The sequence below is a fragment of the Melanotaenia boesemani genome, chromosome 22 (genome assembly GCF_017639745.1).
Source record: "Melanotaenia boesemani isolate fMelBoe1 chromosome 22, fMelBoe1.pri, whole genome shotgun sequence".
NCBI classification, from domain to species: Eukaryota; Metazoa; Chordata; class Actinopteri; order Atheriniformes; family Melanotaeniidae; genus Melanotaenia; species Melanotaenia boesemani.
In genome coordinates this window covers 3,685,799-3,711,607 of record NC_055703.1, presented here as the reverse complement: position 1 = coordinate 3,711,607, position 25,809 = coordinate 3,685,799, and the positions used below count along the sequence as shown (strand labels likewise).

At 40.1% G+C, this 25,809-nt stretch overlaps 2 protein-coding genes across 2 annotated transcripts in view; one reads left to right on the top strand and one right to left on the bottom strand.

Moving 5' to 3' along the window:
- Positions 1-337: 337 nt before the first annotated feature.
- Positions 338-13,198, bottom strand: amd1 (adenosylmethionine decarboxylase 1). Its single transcript, XM_041975873.1, has 9 exons — positions 12,869-13,198; positions 7,395-7,481; positions 6,078-6,204; positions 5,891-5,993; positions 4,881-4,923; positions 4,354-4,498; positions 4,162-4,254; positions 3,929-4,084; positions 338-2,218 (listed from the first exon to the last, which is right to left on the bottom strand). The coding sequence occupies exons 1-9, from the start codon at positions 12,979-12,981 to the stop codon at positions 2,075-2,077; spliced, it is 1,011 nt and encodes a 336-aa protein (XP_041831807.1). The 5' UTR covers positions 12,982-13,198; the 3' UTR covers positions 338-2,074.
- A 1,845-nt stretch (positions 13,199-15,043) lies between these two features.
- Positions 15,044-25,809, top strand: part of cdk19 (cyclin-dependent kinase 19) — a 70,295-nt gene continuing 59,529 nt past the window's right edge. Inside the window, exons 1-2 of the mRNA XM_041975857.1 lie at positions 15,044-15,279; positions 22,638-22,713. Coding sequence (XP_041831791.1) covers positions 15,152-15,279; positions 22,638-22,713 — 204 coding nt within the window. The 5' untranslated portion in view covers positions 15,044-15,151. The remainder of the gene's footprint in view (positions 15,280-22,637; positions 22,714-25,809) is intronic.

Genomic DNA, 25,809 nt, shown 5'->3' with positions numbered 1-25,809 from the left:
TTATGCTGCTGGTTCACCCCTTTCCTCTCCTCTCCACCCTCAAATGGTCCAGGAAGATGGCAATCCCTCTTGGTTCTGATAGAGATTTTCCTCTTCGTGCAGTTGCGATTGGAAGATGGAATTAAGAAAATTTGATCCAATCTGTTGGTTTCCTAGCTCGGTCAATATTTTTATTAAATGGTTTTTGAACACTTACATCGGTCTGTGGATCATAAAGGATTTTTTTTATTTGGATTATAATTGGCTACAGTGAAATGATCTGTAAAAGTACTTTGAGATGACTGCTGTGAATTCTTTCTGTACAAATAAAGCTGGATTGAAAGTTTGAAACGGATTCTCAGATTTTAGAGATTTTATTGAAGCATCAAGCTCATAGCACAGATTCAGCACATCTTGACCATCCAAAGAACAGCAAAAGAAAGAATTAGAACAGCAAAGTGTGTCCTTCAGTACATCCTGACAGATCCTGTAACTGCACCCCTTCAGACCCGGAGCCTCCACCCCCACCCAGACGCTCAGAGGAGGAAAGTCAAACAATGTGATTCAGTTTACTTAGGAAAAAAAAAAGCCATTTCTTTAACCTCAGAACAAACTCGTGTGGAACGCTGGTTTTACAAAAACATCTGTACACAACGTGAAGAAGGAGAAAAAAAAAAAAAGAAAGATTGGTCCACAGCAGAAATACAAAATATTTTTGTAAAATCTTTTCACCATTCAACAGCAACAGTGCATTTTCAGTTTACTGTAGAAAAATAAAAATGGTAATGATCCACACCAACAAGGTTAAAATGTACGCTTTTAACAGTGACAGCTGAGTGTGTTTGGACTCCATCACATCCTCCAAAAACTTATTCAGGAGGAGCATGAAATGAGCTAGAAGTGACGTTAATGATAAATGAAGACCCCGTTTCTCCATCATATCAGGATGCAGCAGCTCCAAGTGTGTTTTCAGCTGGTCAGACCAGAGGAAGATGATGTAGACAGAAAGGAGGAAGAGACAGTGCTACGCTAAACTGTCAAGCAACACAGTACTAGAAGTCACATGCACCACCAGTGACACAGGATCCATCCACAACCCCCCCCCCCCCCCCCCCAAGCAGACAAAGGCCCCCCAAAAAATGCTGGGGGGGGGGGGCAGTAAATTTAATAAAACGGCAGTTTAGGCAGCAGTTACATGTGGAATGATCCGGGATCGCCCTGGCATACTCAGACTGGCCTCTATTGTCCATTTACAGATTTTTCTATTGGGTGGGGGGTGGGGTTGGGGGGGGGCGGAAAGAGAGAGAGAGGATGGATATTATGTGAGAAAAAGAAAAGTGCTTTGCTGGGCAGCCGAGGAAAAAGTGTCTAATTCATGGTTTCCCATTCAACGGGAATGGCTGGCTCTCAGCCTGGGGGGGGTTCTGCTGGAAGGGGAACTGTGTTTGGTCAGCAGAGGGCATTATGAGCAGTGTGAACAGGGAGGAAGGCTCTCCTGGAGGCGTACATTCAGCAGGCGACGCCGCCAGGTCGGATGAGTTGGCAACCTTAATGTGAGCTGGGACGTCTGGAAGAGCCCAGCTAAGCCAACATGCAGCGAATCATAAAAAGTCGAGTTGGAAGTGAGCTACATTCAGACAAGACACCAAGAGGCCGGTCTTTATGTACCGCCAGTAAAAACAGGTTGTAAAGTGATTCAGTAGCTGGAATAATGTGTGTGGAAGCTAACCGAAGAGACAGCCTGATCTGAGCATGTCAGGGTACCGGTCTAGTGTGGGCGGAAGCCTTGTCTGTGGGGGATGAGGGGGGACACCTGCAGGAAGGGACCGTTGTAATTGACACAGGTGGACATCCTTAATTCTTCTACATGCACCTCAAAGTCACAGCAAGAGTGAGCTAGAAAATCAAGACAGAGAGAAGAGCTTTCATGCAAGAGATCTAAGTCACAGGTACAACAACGCAAACAACTCAAACTGGAGGTTAAACTTGGAGCTGGGGAGGAGGAAGACAACAAGCTTTCTACAAGAGGGTGAAGCAGACTGCAGGGGGGCCCAGCGGGGCCACCTTTCTTCTTGCGCCTCTTCATCCTCAACCCTCAGCTCTGCTGGTTCTGCTGGCGGTTCTTTGTATAGCTTGTGAAGACAAAGTTGTAGTCGTTGAACTGGGCCAACTGGCGGTCCAGACGCTTGTAGCCCTCCAGTTTCTGGGTAGAGGAGAAGACGCTGCGACATTTGGAGCTCTATGAGAGGGGGAAAAAAAAAAAAAAAAAAAACAGACAAAAAACTGAGTTCCACAGAAGAATAAATACATGTGTTACTACTTGGACAATGTCCTCTAGGCACAGGCCTGTTAACGTGGAAGTTCTGGGAACTACCGACTCGAGTACAACGATAACATGGAACATGATATGGTTCAGTTATCAGCCCACTAGCATGAAGTTATATTTTACTTAACTGGAAATAAAAAGCCACCCCAACTTGTTGAAGTCTTAAGACGGACGTCACTAGAAACATCTTGCTTCAAGAGTAACTTCATACATTATTGCAACTGATTATATTTTAAAATAAGTGTGTGTGGCTTCCAATAGAAATTATTTAGTAGTTGTTTTAATTGGTTGAGGTTAAAACTTTTCCAAATATATAAAAGATAAGAAACTAAAGATTTATTTTAGGAGGGCGATTAGTCGACATCGTTGACAATAGTCGAAAATAAAAATAGTCGACAACGAATTTAGCCGTCTACTATTGTCGGCAAAAAAAACAAAAACAAAACAAAAAAAAACCAAAAACTACAGAGTGAGACATAGTCTTCTAATCCTATCTCTGCTGAGAGTTGCACAATGCACATGCGCAGAGAGGGGGAAAAAAATACAGAGTGAGACATCGTCTTCTTTTTTAATCTATGTAGAGAGCTGCACATGTGCTGTGAAGTCCGCCAGGGGAAAAATATGGTGGCGGACTAAGGAAGAAAACGGCGGCGGAGAACGTTAGAAGTCTGGGATAACTTCACGTTAAACTTACAAAATAAATTAAATACATGTGAGATTTGCAAAGCGCAACTTGTGTACCATGAAGTACGTCTGCAATGCTCGAACATTTAAAGAGGAGGCACGTCGGACTTAACAACCTTATGCAAAATTTCAAAGCTGAAAGTGAAATAGGATCCATTTATAATAATCATGAGATACATAATCCGATTGGTTGACTAGTCGTTTTAATAGTCGGTGACTAATCGACCATCAGAATAGTCATTAGTTGCAGCTCTAGACTCTAGCGGCCATTTATTGATCCACAACTCAGACTGATAGCAAGAAATACTCTTAAATAAAGGAATGAACCCTTAATTTAATAGTTTATATGTATGTGTATACATAAATATAAATTTAAACTATCATGAACTTTGAATGAACATTATGTTAAAATTCAATAATGATTTCAAAAGTAGCGCATTTCATTTTTACATTAAAAGTATTCATCCATAACCAGAAGGATGAGAACTTCAGGATTTATTCAAGCCTTGTGAAGCTGCCTTCCCTCTGAACACAGAATGAAGATATCTGATTATTTCCAGCCATCAGGTGTTTCCCATGAAATGACAGGAGACCCACAAAAAAAGAATAAGTCTGACCTGTGATGGACTAAGCGGTACAGAAAATGAATATTTACACAAAATTTCAGTCTTTTTTTTTTTGTTCATTTTCATCTATTTATTTCCTTGTGTCCAAGCTGTCAATCATCTGCTTTGGGGCGGGGTTTCTTATCCACACTGAGAGGAGGACCCCCTCAGAAATGATGACATCTCACTATGTTCTGAGCCAATGGGATTTCAGCATGAGAAGACTGTGTCCACTACCCTGATAGACTATCCCTTATTTAACCCCATCATCAACTATGATCCATTTCAGAGTCTAGTTTAAGCTACAAGTCAGCAAGTCAGTGGAATCACGCACCTGGTTGACAAAAAGGGTGGTCACAAATTTTCCTGGCTTGAACACGTCCACCACCTTCCTGACCAGGTCGTCGTACGACGTCTGGGACAGGTTGGTCTCGAAGCTGACGTAGGAGAACTCAGGCTCTGGCGTGATGTGGATGGTCCAGTAGGTTCCCTGCAGGCAACAAACAACCACATTACTGAGATGCTTGCAGCAGCTGACGGGAGGAAAACAACCACATCACCACTCACGTCAGTCTTCATTCCATTCATTGAGTATCCACAAGGGTTGAACATTGTGGCGTCGATCACAGAACCTGGTATCAGGTCACGAATTCCACTCATCTGAACGAGGAAGCAGAGAGGACATTATGAGATTTTACAGCCTGGAGCCTGAGATCTGAACCAGGACCAGATCCTCCACCAGCACCTGATGAAACTTACACGAGTGACCTCACTTGCAGAAACACCATCTTTCATGTAGAACTGGTCCATAATAGCTGGATCAAGATCGCTCATCAGAACTTCCAGCGTCTGATCTGCATGCTTGTTCTCCCAGTAGTCCGGTAGATCCAGGGTAAACAGGTACCTGCCCAGACAGCATGTGATGTTGTATTTAAACAAAATGACTTACAAAAACTACAAAAAAAAAACTTAAAAAAAAAACAATATGTACTGCCTCTAGCGCTACACGACAGCACCTGGTCCAACTGGACTGACAACAGTCTGACTACCACTTAATGATGATGTCCATCTTGTTTGAATTCTTGCTTGTGTTGTTCTTACTCTCAAATGTAAGTCACTTTGGATAAAAGCGTCTGCTAAATGACTGTAGAATGGAATAGTAGAATAGAATAGAGCAGAAAGGTGAGGAACACCTGAAACCAACCCTGCAGCAGACTCTGAAACCATCTGCTCAACATGAAAACACCCAGCATGTCTAGAAAGACTGAGGACGGTGTGAAGCTCACCAGCAGTCAGAGTTCAAACGTCCCATGCAGTAGGCTGCACCATCTGAAGGGGAGTAGGAAAAAAAACAAAAAAAAATTACAGTTACTGTGGAATAAACCCACTCTGACATGAGAGAAACCAGACAGATCATTTCAGAGGTTTCTGTAGAAGAAAGTGTATTTAATTCCAGATGTGTGGTCTAGTTTGTTTATTTCCACTGTTCCAGTAATATTTATGTGTCAAACAGCAGCTGGAAGTCAAAGCTAGCTGGACGGTTTCCTGCTTTCTAAAGAAATTTTTTTTTTTATAATGTAGCTTCCAGAAAGTAGCCTCCCAAGTCCAGGTAGAGGTCCTGGACCCTTTACATTGGTTTTCTCTCAGAGAAAACCAGAGTTAAAACGTAGATTTATTTATTCTGCACACAGCAGAGGAGGTTTAGATGGAATTATTTTATATTGAAATAAAGAAATAAAACTTGAAGACGTAGAAGGAGTGTTCATGTGGTTTCACACATTTAGTGATGGTACAGTGATAACCTTAAAGAATAATCCTGATTATTTCTGATAATAATGGTATCAGGAACATCTAGAATAGTAACATCCCTACAGGTGATCTACTCCTGCTGGAGGAAAAAACTTTGCGGTCTGAAAGATTTTCTGACGTTTTTAATCCAACTGAACAAAGCTGAGTCATTTATTCAGACTGTTAGCTCAGACGCTTCATTCCACCGGCCGGTTCTTTACACGATGAAACAGACGTTCACCAACAGGCCAGCTGGCTGATAAATAAATACTTCATGATCCTGCTACATAAAAGTCTAAAATAATTCACTGACTGGGAGAAAATGTTTGTTTTTGCTGCAGAGATCATTATTCCCTGAGCTGTGGTGGAAACATGGAACAACTTCTGAATGAAGGACAAAATAAGAACTACTAAATCAGGTTAGGACCAAATCCAAACTATTTGGAAATGGTTCAACCTGTATTTCACCCAGTTTTTGTTTACTGTGACAGGATTTTTTTGTCCATACTTGGGAATATCTGGCTGAGAAAATCCACTTCTTCCTGGAAGTTTCGATGAGGGAACTCTTGATGGGTCGGCTTCATGAAGTTCTTGCGGGAGTAGAAGAAATTCTGCAGGTAAACAGGAAATAATGTTCACGACTTCACTTCAAACCTGAACACTCAGACATAAATGCACAGCTGAGCGGCTCCAACCTCGATGGCATCGAAGCCGCAGTACTCCCGGGCGAGTTCCAGCAGAGGCACCAGTGCTTGCAGTAAGAGGGTGGTTCCACATGTTTTCAAAATGAAACGTCTCTTGGAGACAAACATGCTACTCTCACTGCCAACAGAAGAAGAAAAAATGTTCAAATTTAAGTCCATTTGCAGTCCAACAGAGGGTCCGGTAAATGTGAAAATAACAGAAGATAGTAAGTCCAATATTTTAATAAAAGTAACTAATAGTTTATTAAGAGTAACTCATCTGTTGCCAGGTGAAGTCTCATGTTTGTTTTTTAATGTGGAACATTTCCAGGGCAGGAGGAGAGCGTTTCCACCTTTCTCACTTCACTTTGTATGATGAGGTGAGTCCGTTCAGATGATCAGGATTACTACACGTGTGTGGAAATGTACACGCATGTACATTTAAAATAACTTCTAGATCTGTTATTCCATACTGCATCCATATCATAATTGGTACATAGTCTTCCTGTATTACTTGCTATGATAAAGAATTTAATAAATTACATATCTATCCACCCATCTCTGCTTTTCAGGTCCAGATACCTGCGATTAAATGTTTATTTTAGATCCAGTTATCTGGAAATGTGTAAATATGTAAAATAAAATTTGATTGAAAACAAAAATATATTTTTATATGAAGTTTGAGGATGTATAAAATTTATTTAAAAAATCTAAGTTTTATAAATTAAGATGATTAATGGAAATAAATTCAAATTTAAAGAAATAATTTTGACAAATGTATCAATATACATTTAATATCTATAAAATACACGCAATAAAAACACAAAGATAACTGTAACAGAGGCAAAACTTTATTGAAACTTCACCTAAATTTCTCCAGAAATTTCATGTTGTTCATGTTTTCTAAAATAATATTTAATAAATATTAACATCTTGATGGAGGTACTTGTACGTCTTTCTACTAAAACAAAGGGAACAAAGTGACATTTTCATTATTTATATGTTACGCTGGTATTTTACCGGTTCAGCCCACTGGAGACCAGACTGAAGTGGATGTGGAACCTGAACTACACCTGACAGACATTCCTGGTGTAAATAAACTGGAGGTTATTCCTTTAATCCACAAACAGCTGATGTGATGAAGTTATTAGAAGTGACAAATCTACCGATGTACTGCTGTTTTCAGGCCGTCAGTCCCTGTTAGGGTTCATACAGCGGACTGGAAGGAGCGTCATGTACACAAACATCTGAGACCCATCAGCTGAAAGGTGAGGACTGTTGCCATCGGCGACAAGCAGCTTACAGGTGACCGAGGTGGGGAGAACTTACCTGAGTATATAAGCTTCCTGCTTGTCAGTCTTTGTCACACTTATTATCAAACAATGCACATTCTCCAGAAGTTTGTCCCACTCAAACCTGAAAGAAAAGGAGGAGACATTCAGGATGTTTTGTGGAGCCTGGTGTCATGAATCTGTGCCGTTTAAAATCTGAAGCAAGGCCTGTGAGCTGCTGAGCGCGCCCACCAGCCGCCCCTCCCGCCTCCTCAAAGACCGCCGCAGTGAAAAGCAGCTGCGTCATGTTTTCATTGCAGCCTTGGAAGAACGGCCTGGGCCTATTCACAGCTCCGACTGGACCGCCACAGAAGGCTCGCGAGATGCACACGGCTCAATGGGGAACCCACCAGCAGCACACGGTGCATGTTAACCCTCCCACTCCCACAACCGAGAGACAGACAGGAGCCTCAGCAACTAACCGGACCACCGCAGCCGTCCTGAGTGGCAGCAGAGGGCAGGAAGCAGGTGGGAGGGAGTTAAGCCTTGTAGGCCACTGTAGACGTTCTTACAGCTCATTTTCCCTTCTGCTTCTGGACAATGATGTCCTCTCCCAAAATCTGCTATTAAAACATTGCAGATCATTATTTTCCACTTTTTTTTGGTCAAAAGTACTCAATCCTCTTTAGTCCTAATCAAGACTACCAAATATGTGATTATTCAAACAATTTTAAACCTTTAAATGCCCGTTTATTTACATGTCACCTTTTTAATGGGAAAAAACTAAACAAAAGAAAAAAGAAAAACAAAATTAGTCATTTTCCATAATACATGTTAAAGGATTTATTCAAATATCAAAATCATTGGTTTTACTCACTTTACTTATTTGCACATTTAGGACAGCAAAAAACAAAAAAAACCTCCCAGCTCTCAAACATGTATTTCATAGAAAATAATTCATGTTTTGAGTTTTCTTTTCTTCATAAAACAGTGACATCTAATTGACATTTAAAGGGTTAAAATTACATATTTGGTAGGGATGCACCGATACAGGTGTCAGGAATCGATCCAATACAATGTCCATGTACTCGTACTCAAAAAAGTCTCAAAACAACTGACACCAATGTGAAAAACTATTGTTGTCAAAACTTCACACGGTAATACAAAGAGATTAAACTGTGGAAGTGACGCACATTTTTCTTTAAAATGCATTAACACACAAACAACTTAAAACCACTAAACCAGGTGAAAAGACCCAGGCTGCACCCATGTCAGCAAATATGACATTTAGGGCTGCCAAGATTAGTCATGATTACATCGACTATCACAATAGTCTGTGAATAATTTAATAAATAGACATTTTTTTTTTTTTTTTTTAAGTGTTTTTCTCTCAAAACTCCTAATGGACGTTTGCTGCCTTGTCTGTCTTTCTGTCCTTGACGCACATGTGCAGTAGTGACAACTGGCGTGACGTCTGCAGAAAAGTTCTGCCCAAACAACAGAATCATGGCGAGCCGGAAACTGGACTTGAGTTTGGGAGCATTTTATAAAAAGAAATTTTAAGAGAAGAATGTGCAATGCAAAATGTGCGAGGTAGAACTTGCCTTCCATTGCAGTACGACGGCGATGCACGAGCATCTTAAAAGGAAGCACGCTGTAGCCGAACCAGTTTTTATGAAGAGGGACAGTTGTCTCCGTATGCTAATTGGCTAGTTAGCTGCTAACATTAACGTCAACAGTGAGCTACTAACTTGTATTGATAGCTGTAATGTCAACGGTAGTCATGGCGGTTTCATTACTATTAGCACACGTGTTTGCTGTAATGTTATAACAGTTTCATGTTTCAATAGGGAAATGTGATAATGCTAAAGTTTTGTTTTATAATGCTAGGCTAGTGTTAAAAAAGAAAAAAAAAAGCATACCCCTGCAATGGATGACTGTTACCAAGCTAACAACATGTACACCTCAGCAAGCAGACATCCTAAACGGGCAATCTTAAACATGTTGGTGACGGACGTAAGACCCCTGTCCATGGTTGGCAACCAAACAGATGATCAAGCAGTTCAACCCAGAATACCAAGATAACTACCTACCTACCAGAACAACTTTTAAAATTAAAAGTGAGTTTTCATCTTTATTGTTTATTATTGAAAGCACATAACACTTAGAGACAACACTTCCAGCTGGAAGCTAATATAAAAGCAGCTGCATGCAGGTGCTTTAAGCTACAATTTACATATGATCCGATTAGTCAGCTAACTGCCAAAACAATTGGTGACTAGTTGATTATCAAAATAATCGTTTGTGGCAGCCCTAATGACATTATAGCACTCCTAGCTGACCACAGATCAGTCCTGCTCTCCAAGCTAAAGAAGTCTTTCCAACAATTTAACGACAAATTGGACAAAGCCCAAACAACCGTCGCTGCTAAAGGAAGCTAAAGGCTAAGCTAACTGACCTGGAGGGGAGAAGCAGACGCTGGGTTTTCAACGATCATAAAAATGAAATCATCCCATTATTTTTGTCCTTCCCAGTTTCCTTTTGTGCAGTTTTCAGTTGCAAATCGAGCGCAGCTGGCGTTGCAGCGCTCTGCTGCTGACTCCTTGATTTTATTTACACAGATTTCAACATGAAAACAAAACGTCTCCACTCATTTTTTCCAGATCACACCAGGCAAAACATAGCTGCTGGTCTGAGACAAAGAGCAGCTACGGGGACCTGGCGGAAAGAAACTAATCTGGAGTCTGATTTGATTTCTGGTACATAACAGCTAAAAACGAGATTTCTATCAGACCTGCTCCGGTGGAGGTGCAGGAGTCAGAAGTCCTCAACTTTCCTGTTGACCCTTAAAACTCTGCTAGATCACCGATACCACAGAGTCCCATCACTTATGTCATCAGTGTCTCCGGAACGGTAGTGTGTAGCTCTGTGGGGTAAATTGTGATGGATACCTTATCCTTTAGGTGATCTATGGAAGTGACCAGAAAGTTCTGTGTGTCTGAACAAAAATAATGCTCCTCTATGGCTGGAAAAAGCCAAGATGACGTTTCTGATGCACGGTGGCTTCCATACCAAGTTTTACATGAAACGAAGAAGAAAAAAAACTGACCATAGCAGAAAATGGTTTGGCATTTTAAGGGTTAAAAAAGGCAGCTCGTATCGTCAACATTTACGCAAACAAACTCCTCCGGTAAGAAAGTGCTGCTTACATACAGTACGCCATTTCATTCAGAATGATATCAGGGCTGTTGCAACATGCCGGCCTTCCAGCTTCACTCCAGAGTTACCAGAGACCTGGGTCAGCTCCCATTTCAGTGTGAAATGCACACCAGAGGCTATTTCTGGCAGCTCAGCAGGACCCAACTTCCTCAAATAATCGACCAGATTAGACAGCCTGAAATGACCACAACTGTTCATTCATTCTCAGAAGACATTGTTTGCCCAGAAGGCACACCATCTCCCAGTTTCCTACATTTAAGAACAGATAAAAACGTAAAAGTATGTCCCAACTGGCAGGGTAGAGCTGGACAACACAGACAGCCACATTTTAAAGCGTTTAGTTGTGACAGCTAACTTAAGGCAGACCACACGCTGCCACCACGGCCTGAGGAAGGGCAGCTAGGGTAATCTGAGCAAGCTTCACAATTGTGAATCAGATGCCCTTGTGGACTTATATGGACACTGGCTGATGTCCAGGGAGCCTGATCCACTGACTGCATCTCTCTAAGCCGCTAATCTGCCCTCTGGCTGTAAATTAATGCCAGTCCTCATTCACTCGACTGACCACGTTCTTAAAGTCTTGAACAGCCTTTAATGATAAGGTCAATGACAAGTTACAAAAGTGGCCATTAATTGTGCCAATCATGTCATAATACCAGAAATGTATATCTATCACTTAGTAATAAACTTATCACGGCTATCACAGCAGATTTTGTAATAACTATAGTGAACTGTATTCAAGCATGTGGAAATAAAACTGACCGAGCCATCTCTACCACTTGGTTTGGATTTGTGATATCAAAAGAAAGATTGTTGTCCCATGACTGTTTCAGTTTTGGATAATTTCTCTATTGTTACTATATTAACGATTATCTCTACTCATTCATAAAAAAAAAAAAAATCTATTCTTCCTATTGTTCAGAAGAAAAAAATGCAAATAAACATTTGCTCTTGCTAACCTCCAGCTAGCCCATTCTTATGTTATAAGCTTTTCTTAAAAGGCATCTATTAGAGTGAATGTTGTAAATACTACCCACTTAATTTTAATCAACTTAAGATCAAGTGGTCCGAGACCCCCATGGTCACATGTAAGACATTAACAATGTGGTCCTGAACTTGGGCAAGGGTCAAAAGCCTTTTTAAAACACATGGTTCATACGGATTTGTGTGACCACATCAGGGCGTCCTTTCTTTAAATGCAGCCAAGTGCCTCGTAGCAGATCAGAGTAGGAACCTCCAACCAACCAAACGAACTGGGAGGAGAGCGTCCGCATGGCTGGAAACGTGACTCATGGCAGTCGCATGTCACGGCTGATATGTTGGATCTGAGAGAGGAGGGTAGCTCGGCGAGAAGCGTTCAGACCCGCAGCTGACGCAGGGATTTTTCCCTGAGATCCAGAACTCTCCATCGCCCATTAAACATACCCGGAGATCGTCTACAAACTGGGAAATCTTTGATTATATTGGCTGAGAGTCGCTGCAGCCGTAAACATACGCAGTGACGGCGCGCGACCACGTGTTTGACGCGGTCACAGTCCCTCCACTACCACCCCTTCCTCCTCGCTGCTGAATGACGCAGGGAAAAATATAGAAGGCCGAAAAAATATGCAACTCAATTTAACAAACCTCGCTTCACTATGGCAGAGAGATGGTTTTAGACGTTTTATCTTCTTGAAGTAAATTTAACTAAACGGCGTCCACGCATGGATGTGGGGGCGATCGAACGCGTGCGCTATGACCGGATTTCACAAATAAAAACAATCAAGCCACCAACTGTTGGTCCTGACAGATGTCACTGATTAAAACATGATTTTCCAGCGGTACAATTAACCTCCTGCGTTGTTCGGCGGGTTGTATCTGACGGACACGGCTTAATATATATATATTCTTCATGGACGTAGTCCGAATTAGTTGCTAAAAACTAGTCGCGCACTTTATGTCAAGATAGCTTTTTTTAACATTATTTAACTGGTCTATCACTAACCTAGACAAGTAAATAATTACATGACTATTCAAAAATGGTGAAAATCGCAAACCACCTGGCAGAAGAATGAATGACTCAGCTCCAACGAGCCACAGTTAAAGGGGGAGGTGGCCATTTTCCATTGACCGTGCTTGCTAAAATACTGGCTCCAAGGCCAGAAACAGATTCGCTGCCTAGCTAGCTAACCAAGGATCAACTAATAATGATTGTGCCTCTAGAACAACAAAAAATTCGTGTAGTTTAACAGGCTACATATCCCAAAACTGCGAGGCAACGAAGCCAAGCATGTGAGCTGACACTACACCTGAGAGGACTGAAAGGACTCAAACCTTGGGATAGTTCGGAGGTCTCCGGTTCCTTTGGTTTCATCCTGTCGAGAGAACCACACCTCCAACAGCTTCTCGGTCCCCTCGAAGAAATGTGCACCATTATCCTCCATCATGAGACAACAGACACCCAACACAAATTATTATAACGTCGGTTTTTAACGTTTACAGCTTAATTAACCCTTCCTCGATTAGTTCTGATTTATTTATGTTCAGTTCTTAAGCAATCCAGGGGTTGATTTTCTTTAGTTACCGTCTTCCCTTTTGCAGAGAATACCGTTAGCGAGTGCTAGCTAATATCGCCGGCCATACTGTGTAAAGCACTGAATGAAGATGCGCGGTGGTTTTATTTGGTAGTGGCAGTACGTCGCGCTTACGTCAGGCCGTAGGGTCCGAGCTGGTTAGTTATGATTGGTCCAGAACACTGTCACTCATCGCAGAGCTTTGAGAGTCACGTGATATTCTGCCGCTATACCATGGATGTATTATAATACATCCATGCACTATACCTATTGTATTTATTTTGTTTTGCATCTTTATAAGGTCAGGTAAAGGACGAGTGTGTGTTTTCACTTTTCAATACACAGGACGAAACTTTATTATATTATATATATATATATATATATATATATATATATATATATATATATATATATATATATATATATATATATATATATATATAACACAAATGGTAAAATGAGCACTTTGAGCTTCAATAGGTCCAGTAGAATTTATTTATGTGTGTATAATTGATTAATTTAAGTTTAAAGTACTTCATTTTGTACTAAAACTTATTTATGTTGTTCATACATTTCTGGATTTGTATTTGCTAATATAATCAACAGCTGATAATTGTCCTTTATAATATTTATAGAGAATGTAAAGTTGGCATCATGCGTTGATTTGTTTAGATGAAATTGATTAAATTACATTTTAGTTCATTTTTAATACCATTAAGTAAATGTTAAATATATAATCATCCCATGCAAATAAATAATAAAACATAAAAAAAACAAAAAATGACAAATGTAATGACTCATGAATCCATATAAAGTACAAGTACAATGAAAGTACATTTGAAGTTTTATAATCAAATGAATTTCAGAAATGTAAAAGAATTAAATTCAAAGCTAGCGTTGAATGTTTTGGGGGGTTAGATTTTGGCACATCAGCTTGCTAGTTAGCAGATTCTGCATTTGATTAATCAAATCAAGGGCCATGTTCTTTCTCCATTTCTTATTCTCCACCTTTTCTATTTTATAGCCAATCAAGACTAAATCTAATCAGGCACCCATTGAGGTTACTGGAGAGGATTTCTTACAATATGGTGCCCTTATCCCATCATGCAACATGATGTGACATGGCTTCACATTAAAGATCTTAGTGAAAGGAGATTCTATTGTTTCATTAACAATAAATGAGAGAGGAAAAACATTAGGAACACTTTAAAACCATCACTCGCTATAATTTTGATCATTAATGTGCAATAAGGTAGAATTTCCCCTTTTAAAAATAAGTTCTATACTAGATTTTTAATACAAGATCATAATAGCAGTAATTGTTTTATTGGGCTGCATGAGACGACTGCTTGTATACGACAATATCAAGAAATATATGTCAACATTAAGAATAAATCTAAAGAAATAAAACATTTGGGTAATATATAAAGCGCAATGGAGAAAGCATGAGATAGAAACAATATAGCAGCATGGCTTGTCCAATGGAGTAAATAGTAATAGTATGTTGGCAGAATAAATAAATATATAGCACAACTGTATATGAATAAAACTTATTTTTCTTATTATTATCATTGTTATTATTTATACTATCATTATCAAAGTTATACCAATGAAATTATTTTCTGGGTTCTATGACTGATATTATTATTATTGTTATTATTATCATTATTATTATTATTATTAATATTGTTATTATTGTCATTGATGATGCTTTTTCTGACGTATCTGAACTCAACCTGCATTTTTGAAGATCGTTCAGCAGTACGCAAAGTGCAACAAACCGCAGCGAGTACCGCGGGTTGTAGTTTCCTACTTTTTGGTTTCCTATCCAGACAACGACAGAAACCGCTGCAAAGGACAACATTACCCAGCGAGCCTTGCGCGCCAATTAGAAACGTCAACGAGCCAGTGAACATTAAGCGGAGCAGACCAAAATCCTAAACAAGGAAATGGTGGGGGAATAAAACGACCAGATTATTTAATTAATGCATGTAATAATTAATATTTTATTTTATTGTAAATTAAGACGTATTTATGGGTTAAAATGGATTACGACTTCAAAACAAAGCTGGCAGCCGAGAGGGAGAGAGTAGAAGATCTGTTCGAATATGAAGGTTGCAAAGTGGGTCGAGGCACCTACGGGCACGTTTATAAAGCTAAGCGCAAAGACGGGTAAGATAACCGCGAACGTTATTGTTTGTGCTGACATGAACATGAAACTGGTTGCTGGATGCTTTTTCTGAGCACATGTCTCGCCTGTGTGTTGAATGGGGCGTTAGATTTGAACCTCCCCGAAGCGATAACCCGTGTCTCTGTTTTTGTTTTCATGTAACGCACTCTAACCCACCCCCCCACACCACACACACACACACACACACACACACACACCTCCCTTTACACACACATTAACACATACACACACCTCCTCCCTTTCCTCCTCCCCCTCCACCCTTACAACACCCCCCTAAACAACACATTAAAGCCGCGGTGCTGTTTATTTTTGACTGGCTCTTCTTACGGTAGAACCGGAGGCGGTTCGTCGCGACGCCTCGCGCTGCTGCCGTAATTTCAACAGGACGCTCACATTTCAGCGTGTTTTCTGCTCTACCAGCTTTAGCATTGTTTCATGTCTAACTTTTTTCCCCCCACACATACTCTTGATTGTTTTCATTTCCCTTCATGTGAAGTAAACAGCAGCCAGATGCCAAGAGCGTATCCAGGAAATCTTTAATGGGGTGGCCAAGATAAGACAGAAGTTAATGTGGGGTGGGCAGTCAATTCCTATCATTAAATGGTACCGCCCGGATTTTGCACTTTGTGAACATTACAAGCTAGATTTGTTGATATTTCAGCTCCATTTGTGAAAAGTGGATGTGGTTTTACATCAAAATGAAATATTAGTTATCAAATTTCAGCATTTTATTGAAATAAGCAAACTGGAAGAGTATCGCTCCATTCAGCTGAGTGATATTGAAGCTGCAGCCTTTGTTTAAAGTGGGGGGGGCTATAGCGTATATTCTGATAGTGATTTTCTTTGTTTATTTGTACATTTCAGACCTTCTCTGAAGGTGTTATGTGGTAGAAAAATGTTTTTGAGTTGACTTGGTCCGCCTATCTGTGATTAGATTTTGGGGGTGATCCGGATCACTGCCTGGATCAAGAAATGTTTTAAAGGATTCGTTACAGGCGCAGATATCCAGGAACATTGGTGAACTTTGTCACATTTGGGTCTTTTGCCAGTAAAAACCAAAGGTTGCAATCGTAGCACCGTTGGATTCTCAGCATCGATCCTCAGATTTTTTTCTTTTATTTCTGCAGAGTTTCCATTAAATATGTTGAGGTAAAGTCGTTCAGGTTGGCTGCCACAAACATAGTTGTTCCACAACCACTAAAGATTGCGCTTCCAACAACCGAAAAGATGCAAAAAGCCAGAAAGATATGTTAACTGGCTAGTTGCTACGTCCAGAGGTCACTAACAAGCAGACCGCGGTCCGGATCCTCACCCACAACCTGTTCCACATGGACCCAGACAGTCCATGTAAAATCTGATGGGGTGCTTTTACTTTAACTGGCGTACCTTTTGCAGTCTTCACGGTAGCAGTCAGGAAACAAGCGGACCAATTGCATGTGAGGTAAGCCATCCCATGTGATGCACCCAGCCAATCAGTGTGTGAGGTTCCTGGTGCGGCAGTAAACGGCCAGCTAGATCAAACAAGGCAGGGATAAAGACAACTGTGCTGGAGAAAGGCAGTAGTGTTGCTAAATCTGCCTGTTATCAGCGACTTTGGGCTGGTTTTTCTGTTAAGTCTCTTTTTTCTTTTCTCTCCTGTCTAGCATCTTAGCAAGCCAAATGCTGCCGTGCTGTGCCGAACACATTTGCTCTGCCAAGGGGAGGTTTATGGATATACAGGTGTTCGTCGTAAAATTAGAATATCATGAAAAAGTAAATTTATTTCAGTAATTCCATCCAAAAAGTGAAACTTGTATAATGTAGACTTTCATTCCGCACAGACTGACATATTTCAAATGTTTATTTCTTTTAATTTTGATGATTATAACTGACAACTAATGAAAACCCAAATTCAATATCCCAGAAAGTTAGAATATTAAGACTGATCCAAAATAGGATTTCTAGAAATGTTGGCCAACTGAAAGGTATGAAATGAAAAGTATGACATGTACAGCACTCCGTACTTAGTCGGGGCTCCTTTTGCCTGAATTCCTGCAGCATGCGGTGTGGCATGGAGTCCATCAGTCTGCAGCACTGCTCAGGTGTTATGAGCCCAGGTTGCTCTGATAGTGGCCTTCAGCTCCTCTGCATTGTTGGGTCTGACGTATCGCATCTTCCTCTTCACAATACCCCATCCCGTGCTCTAAAACTTCCTGGTAGACTTGTTCCAGAGTGGCTTGACACCAGGAATGTGACAGCTGAAACCATGTCTTGCATACGTCTGTGCTGGTGCTTCCTGAAGCACTGACTCCAGCTGCAGTCCAGTTTTTGTGAATCTCTCCCACATCTTTGAATGGGTTTTGTTCCACAATCCTCTCCGGGGTGCGATTATCCCTATTCCTTGTACACTTTTTTCTACCACATCTTTTCCTTCTCTTCACCTCTTCACCAAGATGTGTTGGTGCATGGATGCATAGAAAACCTGCAGGATTGTGGCTCTTGAGGACAGACGTTGGCCACCCCTGTTCTAGAGCATTGATTCCCAGCCCTGGTCAAGGCACACAATCCTCAAAGTCTTCGACATCTCCCTGCTGCAACACACCTGATTCAAATGAAATGGTTGTCTGACAAGCTCTACTCGAGTCTGCTATGAATTTGAATCAGATGTTTTGTAGCAGGGAGACATCTACACCTGCAGGATAGTGGGCCTTGAGGACCAGGGCCGGGGACCACTGCTCTAGAGTGCTTCTAGTTTTCAGAATCAGAATCAGAAATACTTTATTAATCCCTTTGGAATTCCTCAGGGAAATTTGTGTTTCCAGTACAACCCGTCCACAGGATCAGGCATACTGAGGCAGCAGCCGTTTCTACAGCGCTCCTTATTTTACATGCTAATGTATTTTATTACACATCAGAAAGCCAAAATATAACAAAAGATCCAATGTAAAAGTAATATACTAGTAAATATACTATATTATGGACCTTTACTGTAATTTTATGATTAGTTTTTTCTGCTGTTTTACATTATTTTTTTCAGCACCCCAGCTGCTGGAATATTACCATTTCAATTTTTTACAGTGTATAATGACTGTGGTCCAACCTGTGGTTTAGGGGTAGTTAAGGATGTTGATGACTAATCATAATCACATTTTACGTGTAAATTCGACTGATGAATAGGCTTTTGGGGTTGACTGGTAAATCAAATAGCTTTAGAAAATTTACTGTCTTATCTCATGGCTGCTCATATGAAATATCTTATCAAGTTAAGTGCAACAGATTGCATGAAATGGGTCGTAACCATCAATCAGGATGTGTTTATTGCTGCAGTAAGTCAGATAAGGTCTGCTTTCACTGGTCATTAAAACCTTTTCAGATTCAGTTCTGTCAGCAGAACAAGGATTTCAGAACCAACTCTGGTTACCAGAACTGTTTCCTCAGCAGCTGAACAGCTAACATGTAGCGTAGCAGCATGACAGGAGAAACTCCGCTACAAGACTCTACCAAGCATCCACACCAAACACCGTTCAAACCTCAAACAGTTAAATGGGAATTAATGAAAAGATTACTGAGGCACTCAAGAAGATAGAAGATAAAAAGCCTTTATTAACTCATGGCTAATCTATTAAAAAACACATCCACGCCAACGCGTTTCAGCCTAAGGGGCCTTCATCAGGGCGAGTGGCAAAATGTTTGTCTGGTAGCTTAATTCTTGAATATATAGACAATCACCAGCAGCTGCTCTGTGTGGACAGGTAAATGGTCACATGGTACCCGTGGCCTGCCAATGACAATCACAGTCAGATTCTTTAAACAACAGGTTAACACAGCATAATATAACAAGATTCAACAGATATGTATAGAAACATCATATATCAACTAAAAAATAAATAGATATTGTTCATTTCTTCTTCAAGGAACCACAGATTAATCAATTACATTACAGGACCATTACAAAAAAGGAGAAAAATCCAGTTCCCCATTCAAACCTGGTACTGTGTCGCTTTTAGTGTGTACATCCAAAATGCCTCTCTTTGTAAGAGTTTTTTAAGTCTGTCTCCACCTCTAATTGGGTTTTCTATATGCTCTATTCCAGATACCTTCAATGAATTACAATCACCATGGTTAGCATCAAGATAGTGAACAGCCATAGGATATTGTAGGTTACCGGTCCTAATTGCATGTTTATGTTCAGCCAACCTGAAGCAACCACATGGACATTCTAGTCTGTTTACTACATGTGAAGTATTGCAATTAATAAATGATTTAATGTCAAACTTACGACTGGATGATACGTCTGTAAAGTAGTTAGCATTAATCATGTTGCTACAGTGGTTGCAATGTCCACACTTGTGGTTACCTTTAATGGTAGGCAGCCAAGTTTTTTGTTTTAAAGAGGCAAGGTGACTTTTAACCAGCTTATCATTTAAGGTCGGGGCTTTTCTGAAACTGATGGTTGGAGAGTCTGGAAGAGCTTCTCTTAGGACACTGTCACTTTTCAATATATCCCAATTTCTTTTAACAATTTGTTTAATTTGATCAGCTTCATTGCTGTATTGGGTAACAAAGTATACTTGATTAGAGTTCAATTGATCTTTTTGTTTAGGGACCAGCAGGTTATATTCCACCTTTCTCTTGGATGCAAAGAGTTGGTCAACTTCGTATGTCACCTTTTTATAGAAAGTATTTAGGGTGTGATTACAAACATTTGGTGTAAAGGTGGACTTAGGCCTGAATGATGTTCTTATTGTGTCTTGCTGTACATAAGAGCTAAATGCGGCTTGGCAGGGAGTAGTGTGGTACCAAACTTTCAGCTGAAGGTTGCGATGGAACCTGTACAGATCAACTTTTGTTTGGAATTCACTGGCTGAGGTCTTAGGGGCAAAAGTAAGACCTTTAGAGAGAACAGATATATGGCTAGTTGAAAGAGGAGTATCAGAGATGTTGATTACTTGTTCCTCTTCTTGGTCTTGCTTCTGCTCCTGGTATGTAGGTTGTAGTGTAGATCTCTTAAATGTCCTGCCTCTGCCTCTTCTGGTCTTGCTCTTTGTTGTCCTTTTAATTTGTTGTTTCTTTTGGACCTGGTGCCTAAAAAAATGGAGGAGGAAGTTTCTTCTTTCTCAGAATGGTCTTCATCACTGCTAGGCAGTTGAAAAGAGACTGTTCTTCTCCTTTGTGGGTGAGTTGTCAGATTATGTTTATATTTCCATATATAGACTTTATTTTCTTTGTAATCTGATAGATCTCTCTTGAACTTCCTTAGTTTATCTTGTTTGAGCTCTCTGTGTAGCTTATCTAGATCAGTTTTCAGCTCTGTTTCAAAGAGGGGTTGTTCTTTATCAGTTGTTAAATTTCTTCCTTTAAGTTGACTATTTTATCCTGAATTTGAGTTTTCTGCTTCTCAGCCTCTTCTGTGGTTCCTTGAAGAAGAAATGAACAATATCTATTTATTTTTTAGTTGATATATGATGTTTCTATACATATCTGTTGAATCTTGTTATATTAGGCTGTGTTAACCTGTTTTTTAAAGAATCTGACTGTGATTGTCATTGGCAGGCCACGGGTACCATGTGACCATCTACCTGTCCACACAGAGCAGCTGCTGGTGATTGTCTATATATTCAAGAATTAAGCTACCAGACAAACATTTTGCCACTCGCCCTGATGAAGGCCCCTTAGGCTGAAACGCGTTGGCGTGGATGTGTTTTTTAATAGATTAGCCATGAGTTAATAAAGGCTTTTTATCTTCTATCTTCTTGAGTGCCTCAGTAATCTTTTCACTAATTCTACTTGATCCCATAACTGAAGAGCACCAGAGGAATACCACCAGTTTTTTACACCCAAGCAGCACTCCAGGCACTTTTCTTTTTTCAATTAAATGGGAATGTAAGAAAACCAGAACAGCTCTGTCAACTTTAGAGCTTCTGCTAATTTTTCCACACAAACAAGGAGTCACATGACAGCAGAGACTCTGCTGGTTACAGAGACGTCTGTCTCATCGCTGTGGGACAGAAACTCTGGAGCTAGCAGCCAGAACCAGAAACCAGGTCTTACTGTTGCTGTTTGTGGTGAAAAGTTTGATTCCAGCTCTAAAAACTTTGCTAATGTTTCTCCTATGACTCTGCCTTTGTTTGAAATGAACCATGAAGGTCCTGCTGGTTTCCATGGAGATGAAGGAGGTTTTATTGTGAAGGATTCACTCTTCCTATCATAGACTATCTCAGGCTTCACTTCTTTCTGGACCCTCATGGTGTTTCTAAGGTGAATGTAGGGCTATCCCTGGATCCTCCTGACTCTGACCATTGATAGAGGTGTCCATCATCATCATCGGCTGATGGCTTCCTGAGATATTTACCTGTGTAACACCTCTATTAAACACCTGGAAACCTGCTCAGGTTCACTTTTACCTTCTGCTGAAGCACAGTTCCTCATCAGATATTACTTTGCTCATTCCCAGAACGTCTTAACCCATTCCTAGGATTATATTACTTATTACTAGAACGTCTTAACCCATTCCTAGGATTATATTACTTATTACTAGAACTTCTTAACCCATTCCTTGGACTACGTAACTCATTCCTAGGATTACTTTACTCATGGGATTGCTTATTCATAAGTAACATTGTTTTCTTTGAGAAGGAGACAACCATTTACATTTTCTACTGTGTTCCAGGTGAATTTACTCTGACACAGTAACACATATGTTGATTCTGACACATTTGTATTAATCTCACGTGTCTCATCTTTCTGTAGAGACCAAGATTATACATACAGCTCCGGTAGTTGTAGAGATATACTTCATTTTTTTAGGGTATGTCATTTCAGACAAGACGCAGAAAAAATTGAGGAGGTTAATGGTTCAAATCAGGCTGAAAATGTTCTGATCCAATCATCATCAATACCTGTTTGATCTGTTCAGCCTCCTCAGTGAAGCCCCTCCATTGTGTCACAGACTGTGTTTACATGTCAATTATCCCTCTGTTTTAAACGGTCAGCACCTCCTTGATGCTCTGATTTTCTCTGTTCCACAAACCATCAGCCTGCTGAGTGCGTCCAGCCCTGCAGGCTCACATTTACCTCATTAGCCACATTTCACACACAGATGTTATACTGATGACTGTCCTGACATTAAAAAGGAGAATTGTTAGCTGCCGACAGGTCATCGAGGAGGAGTTCCTCCAGGGTTTGATCCCGATCCGGAGCACTGAGGAGGTTGTGGCAGATCATCTCCTTCTAGAACAACTCTTGCTATGATAATCACACCCCAGACAAGTCAAGAGGTGTTGTGTTGTGTATGCTGGTAGATAAAAAAAAAATAGAAATCTGCTGACATTGCTCCAATCTGTTCTCTTTATCTTCACAGGAAAGATGAGAAGGAATATGCACTGAAGCAGATAGAAGGCACTGGAATATCCATGTCCGCCTGCAGGGAGATCGCCGTAAGTTTTACATGATCATATTCATGTCCTGGACTGAAAAAATTAGCTGTCTCAGTATCAGGAAAAAATATTTACCATGAGAAAATTCAGGCAATAATCTAAGTAAATAAACTGCGAGTGTAGGAAGATAATTACATTTGGGAAGATTTCCTGACATAAGAAAATATATCTAGACTTTAAACAAGCAAGAATCATGTTAAAAGTAGTGAAACACTCATTCCAAGTCATTTATTAAGTCAAAAACCTCCAAACTATCCTGACAGTGCTTCTTACAGTGTTTCTGTTCAAGGTTCAAGGAATATTTATTAGGGATGCAATATTCGGCTAATGAAAACTTTTGGCCGAAAATAGCCCAAAAGTGCATTTTCGGTTTTCGGCTGAAAGACTTTTATCACCAAAACAACACGGCCGAAACAGGAAGTTGTGATGACCCAAGGAAAAAAACAGGGGCCAACACGTCTGCTGCGTGACAGCGATTTGCTAAACCTGTAATGGTGACATTTCAAGAGGGGGTGCATCTGCAAAGAATTTCTCCATGTCAGGTTTAATTTATCACCTGACAGCCAAGCATCCTGACTGCTATGCTGCGTATGAGTAGAATGTGACACAAAATAAAAATTCCTCCGAACAAAGAAGTTTTTGAAAAAGCAAAGAAGTTTCCCAGTAATGGTGCCAAGGCAAAAGGGTTTACACAAAAAATTATGGAATTCGTTCCTTTAGACGATCAGCTGTTCTCTTTCGTAGAAGTACACAAGTACTTGTCTGCTTGGTGCACAAGCACTGACAGCGTGAGACTGTTCAGTGCAGCAGCTCATGTTCTCGAAGAGAAGATGAACAGACTTCACTGTGATAAAGCAGAGAACCTCCTCTTCATCAAGAAAAACCCACCACTTTACCTAGAAGTAAAAGGTCTTCTTTAAATATTTGTTTTCCACTTTGCACCTCTTTAGTTCTAGTGTCTTGGTTCTTGTTCTGAATGCACTTTGTTGTAGTACCCCTACAGAGAAAACGTTTTTTTCTTAATTTTGATTTGTGTTTTATTTTATTATTGTGCATTGTTGGAATGTGCTAAATACATATTTCATAATTTTGTAATTGAATTATTCTTTGAAACATTGATAGTATTTATACAACTGCAATGCCTTGATTTTAATGAGGTTAGTACACATGAATGCAGTGGTACTAATAATTGGCATAATAATTTCTTTCGGTGTTTCGGTTTTCGGCCTTGGTTTCCTTATTTTTGGTTTTCAGTTTCAGCCAAAAATTTTCATTTCGGTGCATCCCTAATATTTATTATCCCGCGAGGGTAATTTGCTGTGCAGCAAGCAGCTAAAACAGTCAGTGTACACACACAAGCTACAAAACATATCTAAAAAGACTATGATATATAGGTAAAAAAACAGAAAAAAGAGCTACTTGTTCAACTTGTTCAACGGGGCAATGGCTGCAGGGACAAAAGAAAATGTTCGTCTTGCATCTTGGCAGGATGTACCTTCGCCCTGATGGAAACCACGAGCCAAGGGGAGGCTTCGATCCGCAAGGAACGGGCCTTGCTTAGGACTAGCTCTCATTTTGGGAGGAAAACGATCTGAAAACAAGAGCAACTAAACAGATTCAGAAGAATAATTTTGTTTAGTTGGAAAATTATTCAGTTTTTCTTTTTTTTCTAATCGATATAAATATTGCAATAATGTAAACCATTAAACTGACAATGTTAAAATCCTAAACGATTATTGATTTCATTGGTAGTTTTAAGCAGATCTGAAGTTGTTAAACTGATTTAAAACAGAAAACAGAAAAATATTGATGCTTGATGAATTATAATACTTTTTAGTGTGTAGAGAGACAGTCTTAAAACATGTCTGAGCTCAGTGATATAATTTAACCGGATCTGTGTGTAAAATAACCAATATTTTAGGATTTAGTAGCTAAGTAGGAAATAAAAGACAGATTATTAATCTTCTGCTCGTGCCTGGTACATCGCTCCAAAGACTTTTCGGCTAAATATGATTGTAAGACTTGGTAAGAGAGACTAGTTTTGCTGTGAGCAGACTTTGTTCTGTCTAACATTATTCAAGTCCCAAAACTTTATCTAGAATTCTACCAGAGAACAATCTGAACATACCAGGAGTGTGTCAAGTGTTGTTGGTATGTGAAAAGTTGAAAGGTGAGAATTTAAAAGCTACTGGAAGCTAGTGTTGGGTGTGTTTCATTTTGCAGCATTTTGAGCAGGAACGTCTCTGCTGTCTGTTGAGGATTTAAACCCATCATGCTGCTGAGCTGGTTAACCCTTAAAACTCCAACTTAAAGTCTGTAGCAGCTGAAGCTTTTAATCCCAGTCATCATCAGACATGATGTTTCCAGCCTCAGCTGTCAGATTGGGAGGTAAAATGATGTAAAATGATTGTATGAATAGATATAGCAGTTTAAAGGCCGACCAGAAGAAGAAAGCAGAATTTATTACTAACAGAACTTTGTAGAAATAACACACAGATCAACAGTGACCAAGCCTTTTCTCATCTGCACATCATTTCTTCCACAACAGAAACTATTTACATATTTACACTTTTTCCTCCAGCTGTTTCTTTGCTTTTTCCAGTTATTTCCTCTACTATTTACCTGCTATCCTCACTAAACCAACTCCAGCTCAGCTGCTTTGTGGCGCCACCGTGCATCAGAAACGTCTTCTTGGCTTTATTCCAGCCATAGAGGAGCATTATTTTTCTTCTTTTCACACACACATAGAACTTTCTGCTCACTGGTTGATCTTTGGCTGCTCCTGATTGGATGTTACCGTCAATCTAAGCTCTCTGATTGGTGGAAAGTCTGACAGGAAGTGGCTTCATCATCATGTCCAGGTCTAAATAGAGGTCTCTTAGCAACATAGTAGTGATGGTGATGTTTTTATGGTGAAATGTGATAAATAATGCTGTTATCATGGATCATTGTGGATTTACCAGATAGAGTCTCTGAATAAAACTACATTTAGTGGCTGGATTGTAAACCTCCTGGACGGGATAGAAATGCTTGGAAAACTTAAGTAGATCATCTAAAGGTAGCTATCCATCACATTCACCCCACAGAGCTACACAC

Coding starts and splice junctions, on each gene's coding strand:
- amd1 (XM_041975873.1), bottom strand. CDS start 12,981: ATGATGGAGGATAATGGTGCACATTTCTTCGAGGGGACCGAGAAGCTG. Junction 6,205..7,394: donor CAGGAAGCTTATATACTCAG/GTAAGTTCTCCC, acceptor TTCTGTTGGCAG/TGAGAGTAGCATGTTTGTCT. Junction 4,499..4,880: donor CGTTTGAACTCTGACTGCTG/GTGAGCTTCACA, acceptor CTGTCTGGGCAG/GTACCTGTTTACCCTGGATC.